Below are 23,171 nucleotides of genomic sequence, written 5' to 3'. Positions count from 1 at the left end.
TTCTAGACAAGACGGTCAAATTTAGGATTCTGGCTATGCTTTTTTCCATTGCTCATAGATTCATCAGAAATCAAGTGTGTTTTAATTGACTTTCCTGGAAACTAATTTCACATCCTCCAAATAATCACTGAGCATGTTTTGAGAGTAATAAATACAAAGAGAAAAGAACAGAATATTGGCAACATTTGTTCTCCACCTTTGCAAATTAAACAACATTTAAGCAACTATATTACAGAACAGCAGATTTAAAACTTCAGCATTCCTACTCCAAAACGAACAGCCTTATCTGTTTTACTATATTATCTTAATTCAGTATAAGCAGAAATGGAAGCCAATATCTAAACATCTGAAAAACTGTTATTACAAAAGATAAACACAGGGAACTAATACTGAGCAGGCTGGGTAATAGATATCTCTGCAGGTCTAGGAAAGGGGGAGAATTAGAGAAGTTTAAGAGGCCAAAGTAACTTTCCACAGCAAATGGCCCCACAATGGGGGGAAATCCAGGGTATCCAATCAGTGGCAGATTTTCTTACCTCTCTGCCCCTTCTCCTGACAAGTTCCTTGCTCACAGGGCACCAGGCTATAATCTCTCTTACACTAGTGTAAATCAGGAGTAACACCAATGGAATTACATTGATGTAGGTGAGATACGAATTGGTCCTAGGAGTTGGATTGCACTTTTTGCACAGGATACCCACCCCATTTACAGGGCTCCTGCAAATTCAGTCTCTTCCCTTGTACAACAGAACTACAATGGTTCTGCTTCCAGGCAGGATTCCCTGGCTAGACTGGGGTCTGGATTTACCCCTACATGGCTGAGAAATGTATGCATTAGCTATCCACATTTACTAGTCATGCAATATCATTTTTTCCTATGAAAATGACATTATTGCAGATTTAACTTGTCCTTGCATCCTTACAGCCTTTGAGTGTCATGTACAGATAAACAGATGAAATAGACTTGTATAGGTCAGGTGGAAGACCAATGGCCAGCACAAAAACCCCCTAAAACACAATCTGGTAAAATTGTAAATACATGCTATGCTAAGATGAATACAGTGGTGCTGGGGGTATAACATCAGCACCCTGCACTGTCATAGATGTGATCTTGGATCCTGCACATCAGTCCCTTAAAGTTATCTATCTTGTCTTGCTTTTGCTATTTCTCATGCCATTTTTATTTACTTCTCTTTTTTAATCCTTCAGTCTTCCACTTTCATTTTCATCCCAGTATTTCTTTATTGGGTCTATTATTTTCTTTCCCCTTCCTCTGCTTCTCCCCCTGTATCTTCATTCTCCCTTCTGTATATCCTCCATCTCTCTTCCGCTCCCTTCCGTTTTATATCCCCATCCTCTCTTCCTCAACTTCCCTCCCCTCCACATCTGTTTTACCCCACAAAACCAGTCACTGTCTCCTCTCCACTGAAGGCAGGTTTTCTCTCTCAGTGGCACACATCATGTTTGGGTGGAAAACAGTAGCTCATTCTTCTTCACCTCTTCCTACAGAAGAGGAGTGGATTTCATTCTCAGTCCCTATTTATGTGAGGAGAAGATGCACGTCAGGGAAAGACAAGCAAAATACATGGCCCACTAGCTGTTGTCAGGAGTAGACTTCAGTTCAACTGAACCAGATGTGGTGAGGAGTGGGGTGGAAGGAGCTGCTGGACAACAATGCTGTGAAAAGCAGGGACCTATATTACTGGTGTGCAACCCCACTAGAAGATGTAGCAGGTCCCCTGGAGGCCTAGACCCACATTAAAATACCTAACAGCACATGTGTTACATAGTTGACCAGAGACTGAGTATGAAGATCCCAGAAGTTGAAGCCAAATAGGTCGGCTTTATAGTTTGTTTCTTCTAGGGAGGTAACTGAGTAAGGTTATTGCATGATGCCCAATTCCACAAATCTTTCTGAAAAAATATTTTTCAGTAAATTCCAGCTGGAGGTAAAATATTGCAGTTGTGAAATGGATGAGGCGTGCATATGTGTGCCCCTTTGAAACATGGATTTTAAGATTCTAGAGGAGGAGATCAAAAGCTCATGATGAAGCTCTCAAACCACAGCTGAAACTATGACTTGACTGTTGAAGAGAAAGGAAGTGCTAGTGGTTATTTATAGTTTGTACTGCCACAGCACCTAGGAGCGCTAGTCATTGATCCGGACACCGCTGTGCTAGGCACCACACAAACACAAGACAAAAAGATGGTCCCTGCCCCCAAAGAACTTAGATTTTAATATAAGAAAAGATGGATAGAGACAGGCAAATGGAGCAGTACAAGGAAACAATGACATAATATTGGTCAGCATGATAGGCAGTGGTACCAGCACACCAGCATCTGAACTGTTGTCAAGTTTTTCGTAGATATCACGGCAAGGGAGAGTTTGAAGGAGGGATTTGAAGGAGGACAACAAGGTAGCTTTGTGGATGTTTACAGGAACCTTCTCCCCAGTGTGAGGGGCAACATAAGAGAAGGTATGAAGGTTCTTGATTGAAAATTTAACAAATGGCTGGTATCATGGGCTGATGAATGGTGAGTTTTGACAGCTTGATAGCAAATGAGACTACATGTAGTATGGAGGCTGACTCTGAAGGTCCTTAAAAGTGAAAACAAGCAGCTTATGTTTGATATGATAGGAGAGGGACGCTGTGGTCAAAGTGATGGTCTAAGAGAATTATTTTTGCAGCAACATTCTGAATGGATATGAGTGGGGCAAGATTGTATTTGTCAAACCAAAGACAAGGACGTTGCAGTAACAAAGATTGATATGATGAGTGCCTGGATAAGAATTTTAGTTGTATGGAAGGACAGAAGCCAGAACTTCGAGATGTTATGCAGAAAGAAACTGCAAGACTAAGACATAACCTGCATGTGAGGACCTAGAGAGAGGTACAAGTCAAAGATGATACATGGGTTTATGGGCCTGAGTGACAGGCAAGACTTTGGTGTTGTCCGTAGTGATCAAGAAAGCAGGGGATAGGGAGGGCTTGGTGGGAAAGATTAAGAGCTCTATTGTAGCCATATTGAGCATGAGCTCATGGCAAGACATCCACAGCATCAGACAGACAGGCTGGGATTTTGGTTTGGACAGGAGGAGACAAGTCTGGTCAAGAAGAGCAGGCTGATGGCATCAAAGGCAGCTGACAGGTGAAGGAGGATGGCGACAGCGTTCTGAGCTTTTGTTAGAAAGAGGTCATTGGAGACTGGTGAGAGCAGTTGCAGTTGAGTGCATGGGGTGTGAGCAAACTGGAGAGGACGGGAGGAGAGAACTCCAGACAGTGACTGTAAACAGTGTGTTCAATGACCTTAGAGATGAAATGGAGAAAGGAGATGGAGCTGTAATTGTAGAGACAAGTGAGGTCAATGTTAAAGTTTATTAAGATGAGAAAACTAAAGCATGCTTGCATTGTGAGGGGAAAGAGCCAGAGGAGAATGGAGAGGTTAAGGAGAAGAGTAAAGGGTGGGATGAGAGGAGAGATGAGGCAGATCAGGAGATGGGATGGGGTCAGTGGTATAAGTGGAGTTTTTAGAAGAGAAAAGCAGATAAGAAACTTGCATGTCTGTGACGGAGGAGAAAATTGGAGGATGGGAAAGGAAGGGAAGCTGAGCGGAGGGGGCAGCTCATAGTGTATTTTGTCAATTAGACTAAATTTTTCAGTTAACATATTAGATGCAGAAAAAGCATGAACAGGGTTGGATTGCATTATCTATATAGTCTGGAACATTTTTATTTTGAGAAAGAATTTTGCAATATAGCTAGATTGGTGTATGCAGATTTTTGTAGGCTTAATTATTTACAGATTAGGCAATATTTAAATAATTTTCAGTCTCTGAAGGTATAAAATAGGATACCTGTTTCCCTTTTATTAATGCAGTTTCTGAACCGTCAAATGTCAGATTAACTCGAAGCTGCAGAATTACAGGAATTACTGTTGTGGCGTTTAAAAGGATGGTATACACAGATTGTGACAAATTGGGGAAGTGTCTATATTATATTTTTATGAGTATTCTGTATGACTCAGTTTCCTTGTTCAATTTTGTATTGCTGCCTACCTGAATGCATAGAGTTAAATCAAAGGAGGCTGTAAAGGGGTTCTTAAAGAACCCAGGAAAGGTAAAACAATGACAGATAAAAACAGCCTCTCAGGTACCCGGCTCCAAAGGAGTTAAGATAACAATGCCATCAGTTGGGGGAAGTAAGTCACTTTCTTGGCTCCATCCAGGCTAGAATATTCTACTATTCCCAAGGCTAAGCCTAGGATCATAGTGCATCAAAATGCTCAAGGTCCCTAGAAAAGGGAGTGGGTTTCTGGGTGAGCTCAGAGAAGCTGACCAGGATGCATCAGTGAGAAGGCTGACAGTCTGACTGAGATACAGAGACAAGGAGCATGCTGCTTCAGTACAGGTTGTTCTTCTGTGACAGAGGCAAAGTTAGCCAAGATGAGGGGAAATGTACACAGGTGTAAGTAGAACCCATGTGAGAGGCCTGTCATTGTGTATGGGGAGGTTGGTTTTGTCTGTTTTGCTCTACATGCTTGGCACATTTGGGTAATACTTTATTTAGAAGAAGCTGTACCACTGCAAACACAAGCTATCACAGGCTCTAGGAGGAAAAGGGCTTGCAGGTTCCAAATGCAAATAGTCATGGTAGATATTTGGGGGGACTGTATGCCAGGTCTTGATCTAAGAGTGGGTGAACTGCAGATTCAGCCCCAGGGTAGGTCAAGGCCCAAGGCCTGACACCTCTTGAGGTGTATTCAATGAGACCCCGGAGAAGGGGAAGCAGTAACTGAGACACAGATTGTATCTGTTATATACCCAGATAACAAAAGCATGCTCAGAATTTTAGATCTAACTGGTAGCTTTAATGAATTAAACTATAAAATAAACTGGGAAAATTTGATTGTATAGCCAGTTTTTCTAAATGGAATTTTAAGTGAGCAGAAAAAAAGTTAAATGTTAGGGATTACAAAAAACACAGAAAACTTAACAGTTTGGTTAAATTTGGTACGGCTCTTGATGTTAATCAAATACAGTTAAGAGTGACTTGGATAGATTCATCTTTCCATAGGCAGAAAAGCAAACTTTGAGCCAGATTTATTTTATTTCTCTTTCAAAATATAAACATTAAAAGAATGCTAATCATTACAATTCAACTTGAGCAAAAGGAGTAAATCAACCACCTGTCTCCACACAAGAAATCAGTTAATCAAATTGTTAATTCTCCACCTCAGCTCCAGGAAAAAGCTGGATCTGAAAGAGCCTACCATCTCCTGGAAGCCTCTTCTGGCCTCACACATCGGATCCAATCCTGATGGGGGAGGTCATGGGGAAGCTTTGTGGGGACTGGGACTGCTTGCTCCAGCCACCAAGCTGCTTCAGTATTTTTATTAAATGTATCCAGACAAGACCACTGTTAATCTTTATCTATTCTGCTGGTCTCACTGCCATTCATGATCCACCTAAGATGATAGAGGATGGATGGACTGTGTTGAGTAAACTCCCTTCAGCAACTTCTCTTCCAAAGGAAAAGTAGAAGAGGCAGATGGAAGGAATCATCATCCAGTGTTTTCCCCAAAAAGGAATCTGTGTGAGAGATCTGCAGGAGGAAAGTCAGCTGCCAGGAACCTATGTGGAAAGCAAATGAGAAACATCCTTCCCTCCCCTACTTGGCTACCTCCAAAGGATGGGATGATTTGCAGTCTATAGCTTCTCACCAGTGAACCTTCTTGGAAGGGAAAGGAGCAATTTAGAGGCGTGAAGGAGGTCAATTGTGTCTCCTTTTTATTCCTTCCAAAGGGTCCTGGCAATGGTTCCTGCCTGCAGACCTCCAGCACTCACTCCACTTCCTACCCAGCTAAGGGAGGCCCAGGGTACATAGAACAAGTTGCCTTGTCCTTCCAGATTTATATATTTGGATTTAAATAAAAATATAAAATTCTATAATGGTTTGGCTAAATGATGTGTTTGTCTGTCACTTCTTACAACATCTTGTATATAAAAATAATCCTAAGAAGTCTCCCATTCTTACAGTACAAATAGAACAACACTGAATTTAAGTGGAGCTGAAAGAATGTGGAGGGCCTTGCCTAGGCCCTCTGCTCTGGATGAATTTCACCTATGTTGGTATTTTTAGAGTCCATGAACTATTCTTTTTTTTTTAGAATAATTTCAACTATATATATGTTGTATAGCATCTACCATAATAACCCCTGATCCTGATTAAGGGCCTTTGGAGGCTACTGTAACACAAATAATTGTCTATTTCAGAGTGACTGTTCCTAATATTTTGTTACAGGTCCTATAAGGGGTAATAATGTTTTCACAGGTCTCAGGCCTAAGTTGTAATTTGTATGTCCATTTCCCACACTTGCACAATCTATTGTGGTAACTGTGTACACAAAATATGTACAAACATTTCTGTATATGCATTTCTGAAAATCTGTGCCTTAATTTTTTTTGCCTAATAAAAACACACAATAAATTTTTAAAAATTAAATTACGTATAGCACAAAAGTAAAGACTGAAAACCAAATACTGTTTCAATGTATTAGCAAAAGGATAAATGCGCTCTAAACAAATCTAGTGGCAACAAAACACTGACAAGACAAAAACAGAAAGGATGAAAGGGCGATAGATGAAAAATCTCTAATCTACAAAATGAAAACATAAATGAAATAAATCATACTGACAAGTGAGGTGTAAAACTGAAGATGTTCCAGCAGAAAAGTTCTTGTAGAAAACCTCACCATTTTTGGCTACTTCTGCTATGATGTTAGCTACTTTTGCCGTGCAGGAAGACTGTGGAGTCAACAGATTTGCAAACACCTGAAGAATCCCACTTTTCTGGATTTTTTCGCTTGTCTCAGTATCTGAAAAACACATAAAAACAAAAAGAATCACTTGCATAATAATTTACAGCCTTTTTTTAAAAAGAGGGGAGAGTACATTTTGAAAATGTGCATGCATGCAAATTTTACTTAAACCTAGACCAGTGGTTCTCAAACTTTTATTGGTGACTCCTTTCACACAGCAAGCCTCTAAATGCAACCCCTCCCTTAGAAATTAAAAACATATTTTTAATATTTAACACTATATGTTAAATACTAAATTTAAACCCCTTTTGCTTAAAATGAATTTACCTTTTCTGACTGCTTTTAAATTACAACTAAAATACATTTTTATCAAATTATTGTTATAAGCAGAAAAGTATTTTTTCAATAGAATTTTATTTTAATACTTGACAACAATTAATCACCAGAAACAGCAAAAAATCCATGAGGTGGATGATGCTGTTTATTTGACATGACAAGTTTTATTCTTGGCACTGTTTTAGAAAGGGCGCATCAAGCCCATTTTGAGATTTCATCTTTATTGTGACAAGGCTGGAGAATCCACTCTCGCATTCATAGGTAGTGGGAAACAGCAGAAAGACTCTTGAGGCCATTTCAGACACTATTGGGTATCCACTTGCAACTGAGCACCAGAACTGGTTTGGAGACAGCTGTGTAAATTTTGCTTTCACACTGACAGGATTCTTCACCAGGGAATGAAGTGCTTCTGCTAGCGCTGGGAAGTAGTGCAAGAACTCTTCATGAAGGGCTCTCAGATGTTCACTGATAGCTGACTTGAGAGCACTATCAATGTTGATTTCTTCCTCCTCACTGAATGAGGAAAGTGTCAGAAACATGCCGTGTCTGGCTGTGTCCAACTTCCTGCACCACAGATTCAACTTCAACTGGAAGGTCCTGATTTTATTAGTCAGGTCTATTAATGTTGAATGTTTTCACTGAAGCGACAGATTGAGGTCATTAAGGCTATTAAAGATATCAACTAGATATGCCAAGCAGAGAATCCATTTCTTGTCACTGAACCTTTTGTTTCAGCTTGTTTCTCTTTTTGTAGGAAAAACTCCACCTTCTCTTCACAAAGTATAAAAACACGCTTTAATGTACGTCCCCTAGAAAGCCATCGGACTTGAAAGTGGAAAAGCAGAACTTCATATTCCCCTCCCATTTTATTGAAGAGTTCTCTAAAGAGATGATTATTCAGAGCATATGCTTTAATGTAGTTCATTGCTTGTATAACAACCTCCACCACAGCATTAAGGCACATTGGCAATGTTTTTGCAGCTAGATTTGACGATGGATTCCACAATGAATGACAGTTACATTAGGTGACACACACTTTACCTTCTGCTGAAAGTCAGACCATGAACCCATTGTGGCTGGAGCACCGTGGGAACAGATACCCCAAAGATTTTTCCACTCAATGCCATTGCTTTCAAAAAAGACATCGACTTTATTGAAAATGGCCTGTGCTGATGTGGTTGTTTCAAGTTGTTCACAGACTAAGAACTCATCATTAACGTCCTCGGCATTAAAATACCTTACAAACACTATCAGTTGTGCACAGTTAGTAAAATCAGTAGTTTCATCAAGATGCAGGCTGAACATACTGAAAGCAGAATGTTTAATTTCATGTACAACTTGTTTTTTGATATCTTCAGACATCTCACATATTCTGCGTTTCACAGTATCATTCAACATGGAAAGTATATTAAGCTTTTTGGCAGTATCATTGCCAAGCATAAGCGACACAATATCTTTGCACGCTGGCAAAACAAGGTCCTCACCTATTTTATGTGGAGTTTTGGTACGGGCGATTCGTAGCAACACAGAATAAGAGACCTCCACAGCTGAGGACATTTGCTGTTGGAAACTTCCATCTGTATCAAGCTTGGCTTTCTTTACTGCTTCTTCTCTGCATTTGAAAAAACCCATGTTTTGATTTTTATGCTCAGAGTGTCTCGTTTCATGATGCCGCTGCAGTTTGCATGGTTTCATCGATTCAGAAGACAAATCTTTGCAGCAAATGACGCACTGCAGTTTTTCAATACCAGAGGTAATGATGCTGGTAAAGCTGTGTTTAATGTAAGACTCGAGATACTTTCACTTTTTAGTGGTTTTAGCAGTAGAGGTGATCATTATTTTCAGGAGAAAGTATGCGCCTCTGTCTCCGATTGTCAAATAATGAAGTACTTTTTCAGCGGTTGAACGATCAAGCCTTTTAATTTGTCTCAATCCCAGGGCTGGACACAGGAAAATTGGCACCCTGGCAAATTTCTGTTTGGAGCCCTTTCTTTGGAGGTGGAGCAGGATTGGAGATGGAGTGGAGTTGGGGGTGGAGCTAGGCTGGAGGGGCTTGGGGTTGTGTGCATGGTAGGGGTTCACAACCCCATACTTGGCCTGGCTTGGGGTTCACAGCTCCCTGGGTGGCTGGGCTCATTCACAGCCCCCTGGGCAGCGGAACTTGGGGCTGCTCACAGCTCTCCGGCACTCAGAGCTGCTCACAGCCCTGTGCCCAGCTGGCATCAGGGCTGACAACCCGGCACTCAGCCAGGGTCGGGGCTATGAGCAGTCCTATGGATGGTGGGGTTCCTGGCTGCTCACAGCTCGCAACTCCCACATCTAGGGGGGTCATGACCCCCAGTTTGAGAACCAATGATCGAGACCTTGCTGAAAGACTCATGGCAACTATCTTGCTATATACAAGGCAGAGTTTGCTGTGTCGGTGTTCATCTAACAGTGTTTATCTATCACAACAGTTTCAAAGCACTTAATATAAATTAATCCTTACAAGGCAACTGTGTGGTAACTAAAAATGTAGGATTATCCTCATTTTACATACCGATGGGGAAACTAATGCAGAGAGTGGTGAGACAAAATCCTAATGAAGGTTTAGGGGACAAAAAGGTCTGTGGCAGTCCAACATCTATGTAAAAGTAAACAGGCTGTACACTGAACTGACCAATCATGGGGCAGCTCCACTTAATGGAGAAAGAGAGGTGGAGGCGACCCATTCCTCTTGGGCCAGCAGAGCACTATGTAGTCCGTGCACGAATCTGGGAGCGTGGGGGAAGGAGAAACAGAGTTATGTAGATCTTGGCCTTATCTCTCTCTCCAGACTCACCGGTGTGCTGAGAATTACTGTGCTAAGGCAGCACTACCTCCTCTGCAGCTCCCGTGGCAAGGACAGAAGAAACGAAACTGGGTTTTCTATGTGGAGTTGCGGATCAGGGGTTTCAAGGAGACTCTCTTCCCCTTCCTTCCAATTGTTCAGGGATACCTATACACTGACAGGGCCCACCTTCCATGCTTGGATGACAACTTACTTACAGAATTGAAAAACAACAGTAATTCACATAGGAACTAAAGCAAAAGGTCCTACATACTAAGTAAGTGTTACTTTTCTACTGTCAAATGTTTTTACATTACAGATTAACATGCGTGCAATATACATATGATTAGATAGCAGTTGTTATTTTGTCGTTTTATAAATGCATTGGGACTTCTGTTGTACTTTGTCATTCATCCGAAAAGTTACTGCATTCTCTAAGAATGTCAGCTCAGATGCAATAATTGATGTTCTTGTGCAAAATAGATCAAATCAATCTGCTGCTCTCTCTCTCTCTCGTGTCTTGCAGATACTAAAAGATGTGCAGCATTCTCACATCGCTTCACAACAGACTCCAAACTTGCCAGTAACAGGGAGAAACTGGGAGTCGGATCAGAAATACAAACCATTCTTGTAACTAAGGCCATGTCTACGCCGTAACTGAAAGTCTGATTGCAGCACCACAGACATACCCACGCTAGCTTTAATCTAGCTAGTGCAGCTAAAGATAGCAGTGAAGCTCTGGTGGCACAGCACAGGTAGCCACCTAAGTGAATACCAGGGTACAAGGTAGGCTTGCACAGTCTGTATTGAAACCTGTGTGGCCACGTCTTCACTGCTCTTGGTACCTGAGCTAACTAAATTAAAGCTAGCTCGGGTAGGCCTACGCAGGCTACAACCACACACCCTGAATGCAGTGTAAACATACCTTGAGTGCAGGACACAGAGTTGAGGAGAGAGGTAACTAAATACCATCTGCTGCAATTTTCCCTACATCACCCTCCTCATTGGCTGCAGCAAGCAAAACCATGAAAGATGTCCTAAATAAGTGAGGCAGGACAGCAATAACAACAACTCTACTTGGCATTTATTAGGGGTTCTCAAACTGGGGGTTGGGACCCCTTAAAGGGTCATGAGGTTATTATGGGGAGGGGGTCGCAGGCTGTCAGCCCCCACGCATGCCGTGGCTGCGGTTATCAGCCCTGTGCATAGTTTACAGCCGGAGAGCAGCGGCTGCTGGCTGGGTGCTCTGAAGGCAGCGCCGTCCCCAGCAGCAATGCAGAAGTAAGGGTGGCATGGCCTGGGGGGGGGGGATCATCACTTTTGGGGTGAGGGGGTCACCACAGCCTGAAATATTTTCAAAGGGGGTCCCAGAAATAAAAGTTTGAGCATCCCTGCTTTATATAGTGTCTTTCACATTATGATCTCAAATGGATGGGTGGTACTTGGTACTTTCCCTCAGATCGGGAAAGTGAGGGCCATGAATCTTAAGCAGAGCTGGTCAGAAAACAAGTCAAATTTTTCATGAAAACTTTGAGGATTTTCCCCCAAAACCAACAGGTGCACCCCAGACCATAATTTGGTAACCTCTAGGTTACAGAACATGGCTGAGAGAAAAGAACCTGGGTTTGAATTCTGCCTCTGTCACTGACTTGCTATATATGATCTGAGAAGTTACTCTTTGCCTCAGATTCCTCGTCTATAAAATAGTGATAACATCTGACTATTACTGACCAGGGGTGTAAGTGCGGCTTCATTAACTAATATTTATACAGCACTTTCAACAGCAACACGTGATATAAGTGCTAATTATTATTTATCTGTTTACAGGTTTACAAGTTGGTTGTGAGCTTTCAAATATGATGAGGAACCTTATGTCATCACAACAGAATATTAATGATACATATGGAAGACGTTACAAACAGACTAATTTTGAGAGAGAGCACACACTTTGCAGGTAAGTTCTCTAACGGATGCATGGATGAAAGAGAAAATTTGCACACACATAAAATGCACATCAATGATAAAAGGAGTTCCAGATACTGATTTCATATGTATTTATGGGATAACAGACCCCTTTGACAATAAAACAAACATGGAAATATGGCGTTCTACTGATCCGTACAATACTAGCCACAATTAGTAGGCCAGAGCATTAATGTGGTTTCCCCTGACACATTACTGAGATATACAGTATCCAATCTTATTTTTATGGTCTTCAGTTTGATGGACTCATTACTGTGCAATGCATAAATTACATAAATAGAATAAAATATGTCCTGCGACTTGCAAGAAGTGGGAGAAATAAAATTAAATGGTGCTCCAGGCAAGTTGTGTGCAGCAAATACGTCCTGATTTATTTGATTGAGATAAGCAAGTGAGTGCCAATAAAAATACACCCCTCGGCTTACCTCTCGGCTTACTTCTGCTGGAAATCTGAGTATCAGCTGCTAGTACAAACCGAATGCAAACAGATAGAGCAGCTTGTCCTTCTCTTACCAGGGAGCATTATTTGGACCCCCCACTACAACTCCTCCCCCTTTCAAAAACAAAAACCTCAAACAAAATGCCTTCCTCTTCCCCGCCACGCCCCTCTCCTGCCCCATGTACTGGCTCCCATGGCCCAGATAGCGTATTGACACTAGGATTTCTCAAGCACAAAGGCAACAGGGGAAACTAGCTATCCTGCCCAGCAGCACTTCCAGACTACTGGGGGTGTGGCCATGCCGCCATTCCATCCCACCTTGCTAGTTCCTGCCAGCAAGCACTGCAGGAAATACATGCTGTACTTTCACCATCAAGCGGAAGAAAGGCTAGACAACGCACACCACTTACACCACTCTCTGTAGCACTCAGCCTGCAGCTGCCCTTTGCATATAGAAAGTCACAGAGCATCTCCACTTGTCCACTACCGCTCTGAACAGTCCCCACCCTCAGTGCTCCTCACAGTAGCAAGACCACAATTTAGCCCATTATGCAGAGCATATAATCTCATCGAAAGTGCATTATATTGGGACAATATATTTTAGCAGAAAACATATTAATATAGAAAAAAGACAGAACTAGACAGATGTGTTTATTGTGCACTCTCTGTATAAGGAGTCCCCAAATGGTAGGTACTAGTCCAACACGCATCACTATAGCATCACACGCATAACTCTAGAGTAAAGAGTCCTTTTTGCACCTTCATAAGAAGATCCGTTTTTCAGAGGTTTAGAGTTCATGTTAGCATTCGAATATAAAAATTTAGGGGAACATATCAATGGACTGCAGCACGGGATTAAAATTTAGATTGTTTTCTTAAAACCTCTGGAAGTGGATCGATACTTTAGCTATAAAAAAACCAAACATCTTTTGGTAGGTTTTGAAATACCACGGGAGGTTGTCTCACCTTAACTGTAAAAGTGGTTTATTAATAACCCTGAAAATGGCTAGTTATTTCCAGGACTCCTACTTCAGGCTTTACTATTCCTTTTGTTGTTAAGAAAGGAGGATTTAGTCACATACAAGTTACGACATGGTTCTGGCAGACGGAAGCTAGGAGGGGCGAATGGAGGCCTGACTTGGCTGCTGAGCGAGCTACTCCACCTCAGAAAAGGCTGCAGCTGGTGGGGAACCTGGCAGTAAATGGCTGTGGGAGAAAGAGACACCAAAGGCTTTGTAAAGGATGGCTTTAGAAGCAAGTGTTAGACAGGAGGCGCTTTCGAGGAGGGGAACATACAAAGCTCGGATGTGTTTGTGAGGCGGTGCTTCAAAGAGGCAAGTAGCTCATGGCTTCACCTTTCAATAAGTGTGTTAAGATTCTGTTGTAGGCCCTGCCTAGTCTGTGGGATGCGCTGTAAGTTTGGCCTGAGCTGTGGAGGACGGCAGCTGCAGGCAGAATTTTAAAAAAATCAGCTTATATCGTTTTCCATCTCTCTTGGGTTTCCCTTAAGTAACCAGAGGCTGATGTGGGGAGAGCTAGGGACCTCAGGAAGCATGGACTAGCTAGCTGATGAGTCTCACCAACCCAGTCGATGCCCCATGACCTCCTAAGATTGATACGGCAGACATCAAGGGAGTCAGAGGTGCTGAATGACATCTGAGAGCCATGGAAGGAAGGTTGGATGTTTTTTTAATTTGTTGTGGGATCATATAACATAGTATTTGCATTTATGTAGTGGTATTTCCACGGTGATTTTAAATACTGCTACTGCTTTTTTTTTCTCTTGCAGAACCTCAACCTTTGGGAAATGATGTCCTGCAGCTAGCAGAAGCTGGTGCCCCCACAGGGCCATGCAGAATAAGAATATTTCCTATTATTTGAGAACTGCAAAAGTGTTGACAGTTTAAACATGTAAAATGGTGTAATAACCTCTTTCCTATTTGTTCCTTTGGCAGGCGCTGGAGAAGACCAGCCTGGTTTTCTGTGCTAAAGCAATGGTGGGAGTATTATTATTTGGTTACAGTTCTCTGAAAGAGTGTGTGAAGAAAAAGGGTACTATCCCTTTAAGTGACAGTGCCTGCACCTGGGAAAGATCCAGGAGGCCCTGTCCTGTCCTGGAGGTTGTTACATAAACAGGAACAGAAAACAGAGTAAGGGAAAGAGAGGAGTAGAAGTCAGGCTGGCTGTAGTTGCTCTCTCAGACACTGGGAGACAAGCCTAAATTGACTCAGAGTCTTGGGTGTGGACCGTAAGTTTGGGAGGCCTGAACCCAGGGCCTGAGGAACTGTCTATTGTAATGATTCCTAGCCTGACACCATATTAAAAGAGGACATGGCATCTGGTTAATGTGCATTGTCTTCTCCTTGCCTTGCGCTGTTAAACAATCTATTGCTGCTCCACGTGGAGAAATTACAGTGGTGTGTACCTGCAGTGCCACATTGGGCCACAAGGGGGGTGCTCAGTGACTGCCTGCACTTTTACAAGTATGTGTTAGGCACTTTTCAAACGTGTTGGCTTTTAGTAAATGTTTAAAGTATTATGTTTTGTTAAAGCTCTATTGTATTGCAATGAACTATCTCTGCCTTATTAATCATGGTGTGTTCAACAGAGCCAAAATTCAGTTCAATCACATTCCCACTGCTCTTAGGTCTGCTGAGACAGAGGGAAGGAGAACAGCCAACACTAGGCACAGCCAACACCAGCTTTATCTATGCTCAGGCATGCCTGAGCAAGAGGCAGATCAGGGTTTTTAACCATCTTGCCCAAACCACATGGATAACTCCCTGCATACTTGTTAAACTGTGGCCTTAAAAATCTGACACACTAGGAAGCCTGGCTACTCTTCAAAATCCCTTTGCTGTAAAGGGACTGGAGAAGCTTTCTTTGAAAGCCTAATTTTCAGCCTGTATTCATGCACCCATAGTGCTTCTGAAAACTGGCACCAATTGTTGAGTGCAGAAAAATGCACATGTACTGTTAATACCGCGTACATGCAACAGTTTCTTTGAAAATCAGGACCACTGCTTGCAACTTAGGGCTTGTGCTTACGCCGACGAAACCTTTGTCGCTTGGGGTGCATGAAAAAAACACCCCGCTGAGTGAGAGAAGTTTTGCCAGCATAAGCGTGAGTGTAGCCACGTTATGTTGGAGGAAGAGCTCTCCCGCAAACATAATAAAACCACCTAAATGAGCAGCGGTAGTTATATCAGTGGGAGAGCTCTCTCCTGCCAACACAGCCGCTGTCTACACTTGCGCTTAGGCCGGCAAAATTTACGTCGCTCAGTGGGCTGTTTTTTTCACACCCCCAAGCAACAAAGGTTTTGCCGGCAAAAGCACGAGTGTAGACAAGCCCACAGTTTTATGAGCTGTGTAAAACGTTATTGGTTGAGTTAAAATCCCATTGAGATTGATAGGTGTGAACTCACTCTTGGATTAACATAACTGTAACCATAAACTCTCATATAGGACAAAAGGTGTATGTGATCCCACCCTGGGGCTTTTGGTTGAGTATTGTTTTAGAGGGGTGTCTGTGAAGAGAGATCACACTGAAATTGTAGACAGACAAGAACAAAGAGGGAGGGAGATGCAAGAAAGCCAAAAGGCTTGGGGACTGCTCCTTTTGTTCTTGGTTCCTTCTGCATTCAGAGACACAGAACTTTGTACATTCCTTGTAAATAAACAAGATTGCATCAAAGAAAATACCAGACTCCATCAATTTCTACTTCCAACTGCAACATTCCCAGAGCTCCTCTGACTAGCTGCTTGGGTTGAAAAGGGGTAACAATGGTATATTAAAAAAACAAAGTAGCAAAAATGGAGAATTTGAATTAAGGCTAAGCCTTTTGCCTTAGACTTCCCTGTAGTTGCTGTGTATCACACAAAGAGTATGTCAGATCACACAAGACTAAAACCCTCTTAATGACATAGCAGGGTGATTAAAATGTGAATTCCTTGCTTTTTATGCTTCATGCAGTGCCTAAAGTGGGAAGACTAAAGTGGGTGGGAAGCAACTTCTTTAAGGCTGCAGAACCAAATTGCAGTGCAGAGCACCAAGGCTATACAACTGGTTAAAATTAAGGAGTAGAAATAACCACAGAAAAGAACCAGAGAACCCTCAAATGAAACTGTTCATTATCTCTCAGCTGCATTTTCTATTAACTTTGTGTTTCATTCTTTACATCTCTGCATCCTTTCTTCCATCTTCAAGTGAAACAATATTTAAAAAAAAATGGTGTGTGTGGGATAATTCAGGAGAAATGTTGCCACTTGGCACTTGCTAGTAGGAGAAAAGTACTGAAATTCAGCTCCTGCTCCCTTTGAACAATGAGTTTAAGTTACACCATTATTTTGGTTGTGAGGGGTTTTGTATTTTAATAGAAAGAGTTTAGAATAAGCTTCAATACAAATGGCTAGAGATGGAGTAATTCCCACAGTACAGAACTTTACAGGGAGAAGGGAATGCACCACAGAATTATAAATGAGCAGCTCAAGTAACTTCACTATTGCCTTCTTTATTAAACTAATCACGTTTGTTATTTATTCTTTTGAAAAACACACACATTGTTTCTGCAAAGATATTTTATAAATCTCTTGTAATCACTGTAGAAAACTACCTTGACTTCATAATGTCCCTCCCACATGAACTAACTCATCAGAGGGAGAGGAGGATGAATGGATAAGTAAGTTATTATGAACCACATGCAACACAACAGAAAGTATTCCATTTGATATTTTAGCAAGCTGGGTGAGAGAAGGGGACAAGAAAAATATTATTGCCTGGTACATCCTCATAAAACTACACACAAAAAGATGCACATGACCAAGAACGTGTATTCACAGTACCTTGCCTACCACAAGGAGCATTGCACATGTTTCTTTCATTAGCCTCCTGGCTTATTCTCTGCCCATCCAAATCTAGCTCCTACTCTAACTGGAGGAACATAAAAAGTGGCTCATAAAGAACATAAATAAAACAAATGATGGGATCTCATCTGGAAATTAATATTGCTAGTAAGGGAAGATTTTGCTTAGCCATTACTGAACCTAAAAGAGCATCCTGCTTATGGACCTACATTTTACAAGACTACTTCCCCTTAGGAAAACATCATCCCTCTTTGTATATAGAGATAAATATAAATGAATGAGTAACCGTTGGCATGTCCTCCCCCCGTTAGTTACTGTGCTCCCCTCAAACACATTATCTGTTGGGAATTTATTTCTGCCCTACAAACTGGATCCTTAAAAGGGAGGGAGAGAGGGACGATTCTCTGTTAGCTGTGTGTTTCCAGCATGACTGTTGCTAAGACAGTGTCTGCTTTCTGTTCTGTCTCCTTCAGCAGCAGCAAAGAGATGCCACCCCTGTTTTTAATCAAGAAGTGGTGTCATGGTGCATGGAGATTTCTAAGTGAAATATCAGATTCAAGATTTTTTTCTAAAAAGACAAACCAACCCAGATTAGGCTAATGCTCTAAAAACTCTACCCAAAGATTAAAACTGAATTTGGGGGGTAAGAACCATCCTTTAAATAATCTATTGCATGCCTAAATGCTCTCATTAATTTACACACTCTTGTTTGACTTTCTATGGGGAAACATATGCACATGAGTACTTAGCGTACTTCACAAGAAAGTATAGCTAAATATCCAGATGGGCCAATTATCCTTCTGTGTCCCTCTGAACATACAATCTATTGGATCAAACTGTTGGCAATTTTACTTTATATGCTAAACTTGGGTGAAAGTCTAAGTCTGCCCCCTCCCTTGCCTTGTTTCTACCAATCTAACTTGTGTGACCTTGGGCAAGCCACTCAATCTCCCTGCATTTCCGTTTCCCTCCTCTGTAAAATGTGAATATGATGTCCATTTTGTAAACTGTCTTCTTCAGATCTGGCTTGGAGTAAAAATAAAGCCAAGTCTCAAAGCTGTTAACTCAGTACTGTAATTTACTAAATTTCTATTAAGCAACCTGCTATCCTGAGACTGCTTCAAAATATCCCAAAATGAATAGAGTACAATTTTGCTATACCTTTATTGGGAGACTATCTTTATAAACCAAACAATTTTTGTCAATTCCTTGAGTGATTACTTAAGACAGGTTTCAATACTTGCACTGACTAAAAAAAAAAGTCTAAAGATATAAAGAGATCATATTTTAAGTCATAAGCATATATCACAGTGTTACAGATGAGATTTCAAACTTAACTCTGCATTGCTTGATTTCTGAATACTACTTTTTTCAAAGAAGTTTTTGCTTTGCTTTTGTATTGTGTGTTAAAAATAATAATTTAAGAAGAAAGTTTTCCGAGTGGAACTTGTAAATTTCATTATCTGGAATACTAATGACCTATACCTTCTGAGGAAAATACATAACACAATCTTTATTTGGTAAATTATGTATTCAAGGAATAGTAATTGGAATTTAACACTTGCAGTCATCCCGATTTAGACCTGGTCTACACTAGAAAATCCACACCCCCGAGTGGCATTGTTAAGATGATCTAAGTCCCTGTATAGACAGTGCTAGGTCAACGGAAGAATTCTTCCGTCAATCTAGCTACTGCCTCTTAGGGAGATGGATTAACTACATTAACAGGAGAACATCTCCCGTCTGCGAAAGTAGTGTCTACACTGAAGCACTATGGGGTGCAGTTGTGCCACTGTAGTGTTTTATGTGTAGACAAGCCAAGCCCTCAGTGTGTTCAAATTAAGTAAAGTATATTGTGATAATATTTTACATTTGTTGGGGTCTATCCATCTAGCTACTGTGGTAACCTTTCCCTGGGTGGTAGTAATTCCCTTGAATTCCACCTGATATCCTCCTGGTTTAGCCAGATACTGACTACTTGGAACTCAAGGGCTGTATTTAACAAATTCGTTAATAAAGATGTGAGGCTACAAATAATAGAGCTCTGTGGATCAGATAGCGTCATAATGATGTACCTGAGTAGCAGATAGATCCAATGAACTGGTAACAAGAAACAGCATATATATTAACGAAGTAACCATTCAATACAGAGCCAGGCAAACTGCTGTTAGGTAAATAAAGTAAACAATTAACACAGAACCTGAGCTGCTGTTAGGTAAATTGATTAACCAGCCAAGAACTGTTGTTAGCTAAACAGGTATCTTTCTCATGAATCATAATCATAAGCAAGCTTCTTCATACCTCCGGCCAGGAGTCCCATCTACACATGTGGAGATCCACAAATGTCACACACCTGACACTTTGATTGACAGCCCTTTTAATACATTTTTATCTCGGCAGTTATACCGTCCCCTCAAAAAAAAAAAAAAAAAAAAAGAGGCAATTTGACTAGTATAGCTTATTTTGCTGAGAAACAGGGACAGGCGATATAATCAACATCATATTTTTGCTGGAAGAAAGTGGAGGGTCTGTTGATACAGCTATATTAGCAAACCTTTTCTAGTGCAGATTAGATTTAAACCATCCCCTCCAGCAGAGACTGAAAGCGCCATCGCCGGTTTGTGTATTTTCTCTCATTTTCTTTTTAAAACACTATCTCACCACAAAAATGCTTCTATCAGGCACTCCCTCTCCCATAATCCATTCTGTTTATGGAAAGATTGTAGACTTTTATTTCATTAAAAAGAAATACCTGGTTAAAATATTGTATATATTTATAATTTTTTAATGAATTTTTCCAAATACAACACATGTACAAAAAATAGCAGATTCATCATAATACACTAAGTAAGTAAAGAGGGTTAAGATCAAGAGAGGGAAAGGGAAGCGACATATCTGCAGGGGCTACATTAATCATAGACCTCTAAAAGGTCAACTCACATTGCTTTGAATTTTTGGGGCATTCCCCCTGTGTAAAATGCTAGTCATTCCTTAGCTGCAAGGTCAGCCATATTACTGAGTAGGCAGCAATGTTTGGTAAAGATCCACTTTTCCATTTTTTTTCTGGATTAATTTTTTTAGTGACCAAAGCTGCATATTGAAACCATGCCACTTTGTTACCAGCTATCAGGAATATATCCAAGAACAAAAGTTAAGGGGGAGGGCGCTAACTTAGCAGCCAATATCAAACTGGTCCTTTGACCCAACTGATACCAGAAATTCTTAATACATACAGAGATATTCCCAAAACATAGAAGTTAATGTAGCACCAAGGGATTTATATTTCCAATAGCAGTCGGCATTTATGCCCATTAGCCTATGTGGAGACTACGGTCTATAACAGCTTTTTAACATTACATGCAATTGTATTCCAGTGGGTTGGAGATAGCTGTGTATCCAAATCTATATTCCAAGCAACCATCAAAATATCAATCTTTGGCAGAGTTTTTTGGGCTAGAAACTCATAAAAGGATACTTACTGTTGGCTGAGTAAATCCAGGACGTTTCCTCCAAAATGTGTATATATATATTTAACATTCAAAATGCTTTTCTGTTACTAATCCTATCTATCTTAAATGGTTAAAAATTAACATTTAAAATCACATACATTTCCCCCTATTTAAGATGTTTAATTTTTGCACTGCCTTTACATGGACAATGAATGCACAGTAATTTTAACTTTTATATGGGGAGGTTACTTGCTGAAACTGATGGCTCTTTGAGATGTGTGGTCCCTATCTGGATTCCACCATGGATGCATATGCGTGCCATGTGCCAGAGCCAGAACTGTTGAGTATCCATTGACCTGCATGCACGTCTCATGTTGCCCATGTGGTACATCCGAGGTCTTATATGTCTGCGCAGGTCGACGCCCCCTTAGTTTCCTCCTACTCCTAGGCATTGAGCCCTAAGCAGAGGGAATGGAGGGGCAGGACTGGAATCCAGATAGGGACCACACATCTCAAAGAACCATCAGTTACAGCAAGTAACCTCCCCTTCTTCTTCAAGTGATGGTCCCTATGTGGATTCCACCATGGGAAGTGCAGCGAGCTGTAATCAGAATGGAGGTGGAGGTAGGGCTCTGTAGAAGCTAAAGTTTGCAGGACCACAGTACCCAGAGGTGCATCAATGGAGGTAGCATTAGCCAATACATAGTGAGCCATGAATGTATGCATGGAGCTCCATGTTGCTGCTTTACAAATGTCCTGTCAGGGGATGTTGGCAAGAAAGGCTGTCATAGCAGCCTGTGCCCTTGTGGAGCGTGCCCTGATGCTTGGTGCGAGTTGTACGCTAGAAAGGGAATAGCACTCTGTGATGCAGCAGGCAATCCAGCTAGAGATACGCTGGGAAGAGAGCGCATGTCCCTTGCAGTGGTCTGCTATAGTCACTAAGTTTTGGAGATGAAGTACGAATGAGATGGAGGTAAAAGGCCAGCACCTGTCTAACATCAAGTGAGTATAGGATTCTCGCTCTGTTGGAAGAGTGAGGTTTGGGGTAGAAAATAGGAAGGTGGATAACTTGGTTAAGGTGAAACTGGGAGGCTACCTTAGGAAGGAATTTAGGGTGAAGCCGGAGATAGACTTTATCCTTGTGGAAGAAAGTAAAGGGGAGGGGATCTGCCATCATGGCCGCTATCTCACTAACCCGATGAGCTGAGATAATAGCCATAAGGAAGACCACTGTCATAGACAGATGAGTAAGGGAACAGGAGGATAAGGGTTCAAAGGGTGGCCTCGTGAGTGTGGAAAGGACTATATTAAGGTCCCAGGCAGAGGTGGAGCTCCTTATGGTCGGGAACAAATTAAGCAAGCCTTGCAAGAATCTAATGACAGTCGGATGGTTAAAGACAGAGAATCCATCCACTGACAAGAGGAAAGCACTAATGGCCGCCAGATGAACCTTTATGGAGGAGTGCGTGAGGCCAGACTGTCATTGGTGGAAGAGGTAATCTAGGACTCTCGGAATGGACATGCTGGATAAAGGATGATGATTGTTCGAAGACCATTGAGTGAATCACCGCCACTTAGCTGATAACAGGCTCTGGTTGCTGGAAGTCATCTGAGTGTAAATACCTGTCGTACTGGGGAGGAACAGGCATTATCTATTTATGAGCCCCATCCAAAAACCATGCTTTCAGGTGGAGTGGTGCTGGATTGGGGTGTTGGATGCGTCCCTTTTGTTGTGTGAGAAGATTCAGTAGGAGAGGAAGGGAGATTGGGGGGCGGATGGAGAGGTGTAGCAGATCCGAGTACCAGTGTTGTCTAGACCACGACAGGGCTATGAGTATGACCCATGCCCAGTCTTGTTTCCGTTCGTGCAGCACCCAAGGAATTAGCGGAATGGGTGGGAAGGCATATCGGAGATCCGACATCCATGGGATGAGGAAGGCATCCCCCATTGATCCCTTCCACAGCGTACCTCTGGAGCAGAAGAGGGGGAGCTTGTTGTTCATCATCGAGGCAAAAAGTTCCAACGTCAGGGTTCCCCACTGTTGAAAGATGTCACAGAGAATGGAGTTGTGGAGCTTCCATTTGTGAGAGAGATGGAAGGAGGACTCAGTTTGTCCACAAGGACACTGTCTGTCCCAGGTAAGTGTGTTGCCTGTAATGTTATGTTGTGTTTCAAACACCAGCTCCAGAGACGAACTGCTTCCTGGCATAAAGATAGGGATCTGACTCCCCCTTGTTTGTTTACATAGCAAACTGTCGAGATATTGTCTGTTAGAAGCTGAATATGTCTGCCTCGGAGCAGAGGAAGGAGGTCATGGCAAGCTTGTAGGACCGCTCCCATTTCTAGGATGTTGATATGCATCCGTATCTCCCTCGGGGACCATAATCCTGGTGTTGTGTGGCCCTTATATGAGCACCCCATCCCACGATCGATGCATCTGTCACTAGTGTAGTATCTGGTTCAGGCTGGTGGA

At 41.8% G+C, this 23,171-nt stretch overlaps 1 protein-coding gene across 4 annotated transcripts in view; it reads right to left on the bottom strand.

The window, feature by feature from the left end:
• The window catches only part of RAP1GDS1 (Rap1 GTPase-GDP dissociation stimulator 1), a 162,961-nt gene that overhangs the window by 63,946 nt on the left and 75,844 nt on the right, over positions 1–23,171 (bottom strand). For 2 of the 4 annotated variants that reach the window (XM_067557218.1, XM_067557220.1), the window contains exon 3: positions 6,753–6,875. In XM_067557218.1, coding sequence (XP_067413319.1) covers positions 6,753–6,875 — 123 coding nt within the window. Of the gene's footprint in view, positions 1–6,695; positions 6,876–9,813; positions 9,908–23,171 lie in introns of all 4 variants that reach the window. The other 2 variants (XM_067557219.1, XM_067557221.1) reach the window with 2 other exon arrangements.

The sequence above is a fragment of the Emydura macquarii genome, unplaced genomic scaffold, assembly GCF_026122565.2.
Source record: "Emydura macquarii macquarii isolate MOO-44397 ecotype Brisbane River unplaced genomic scaffold, CSIRO-AGI_Emac_v2 contig_1790, whole genome shotgun sequence".
NCBI lineage: Eukaryota > Metazoa > Chordata > Testudines > Chelidae > Emydura > Emydura macquarii.
This window is presented reverse-complemented; position numbering and strand designations above follow the sequence as displayed.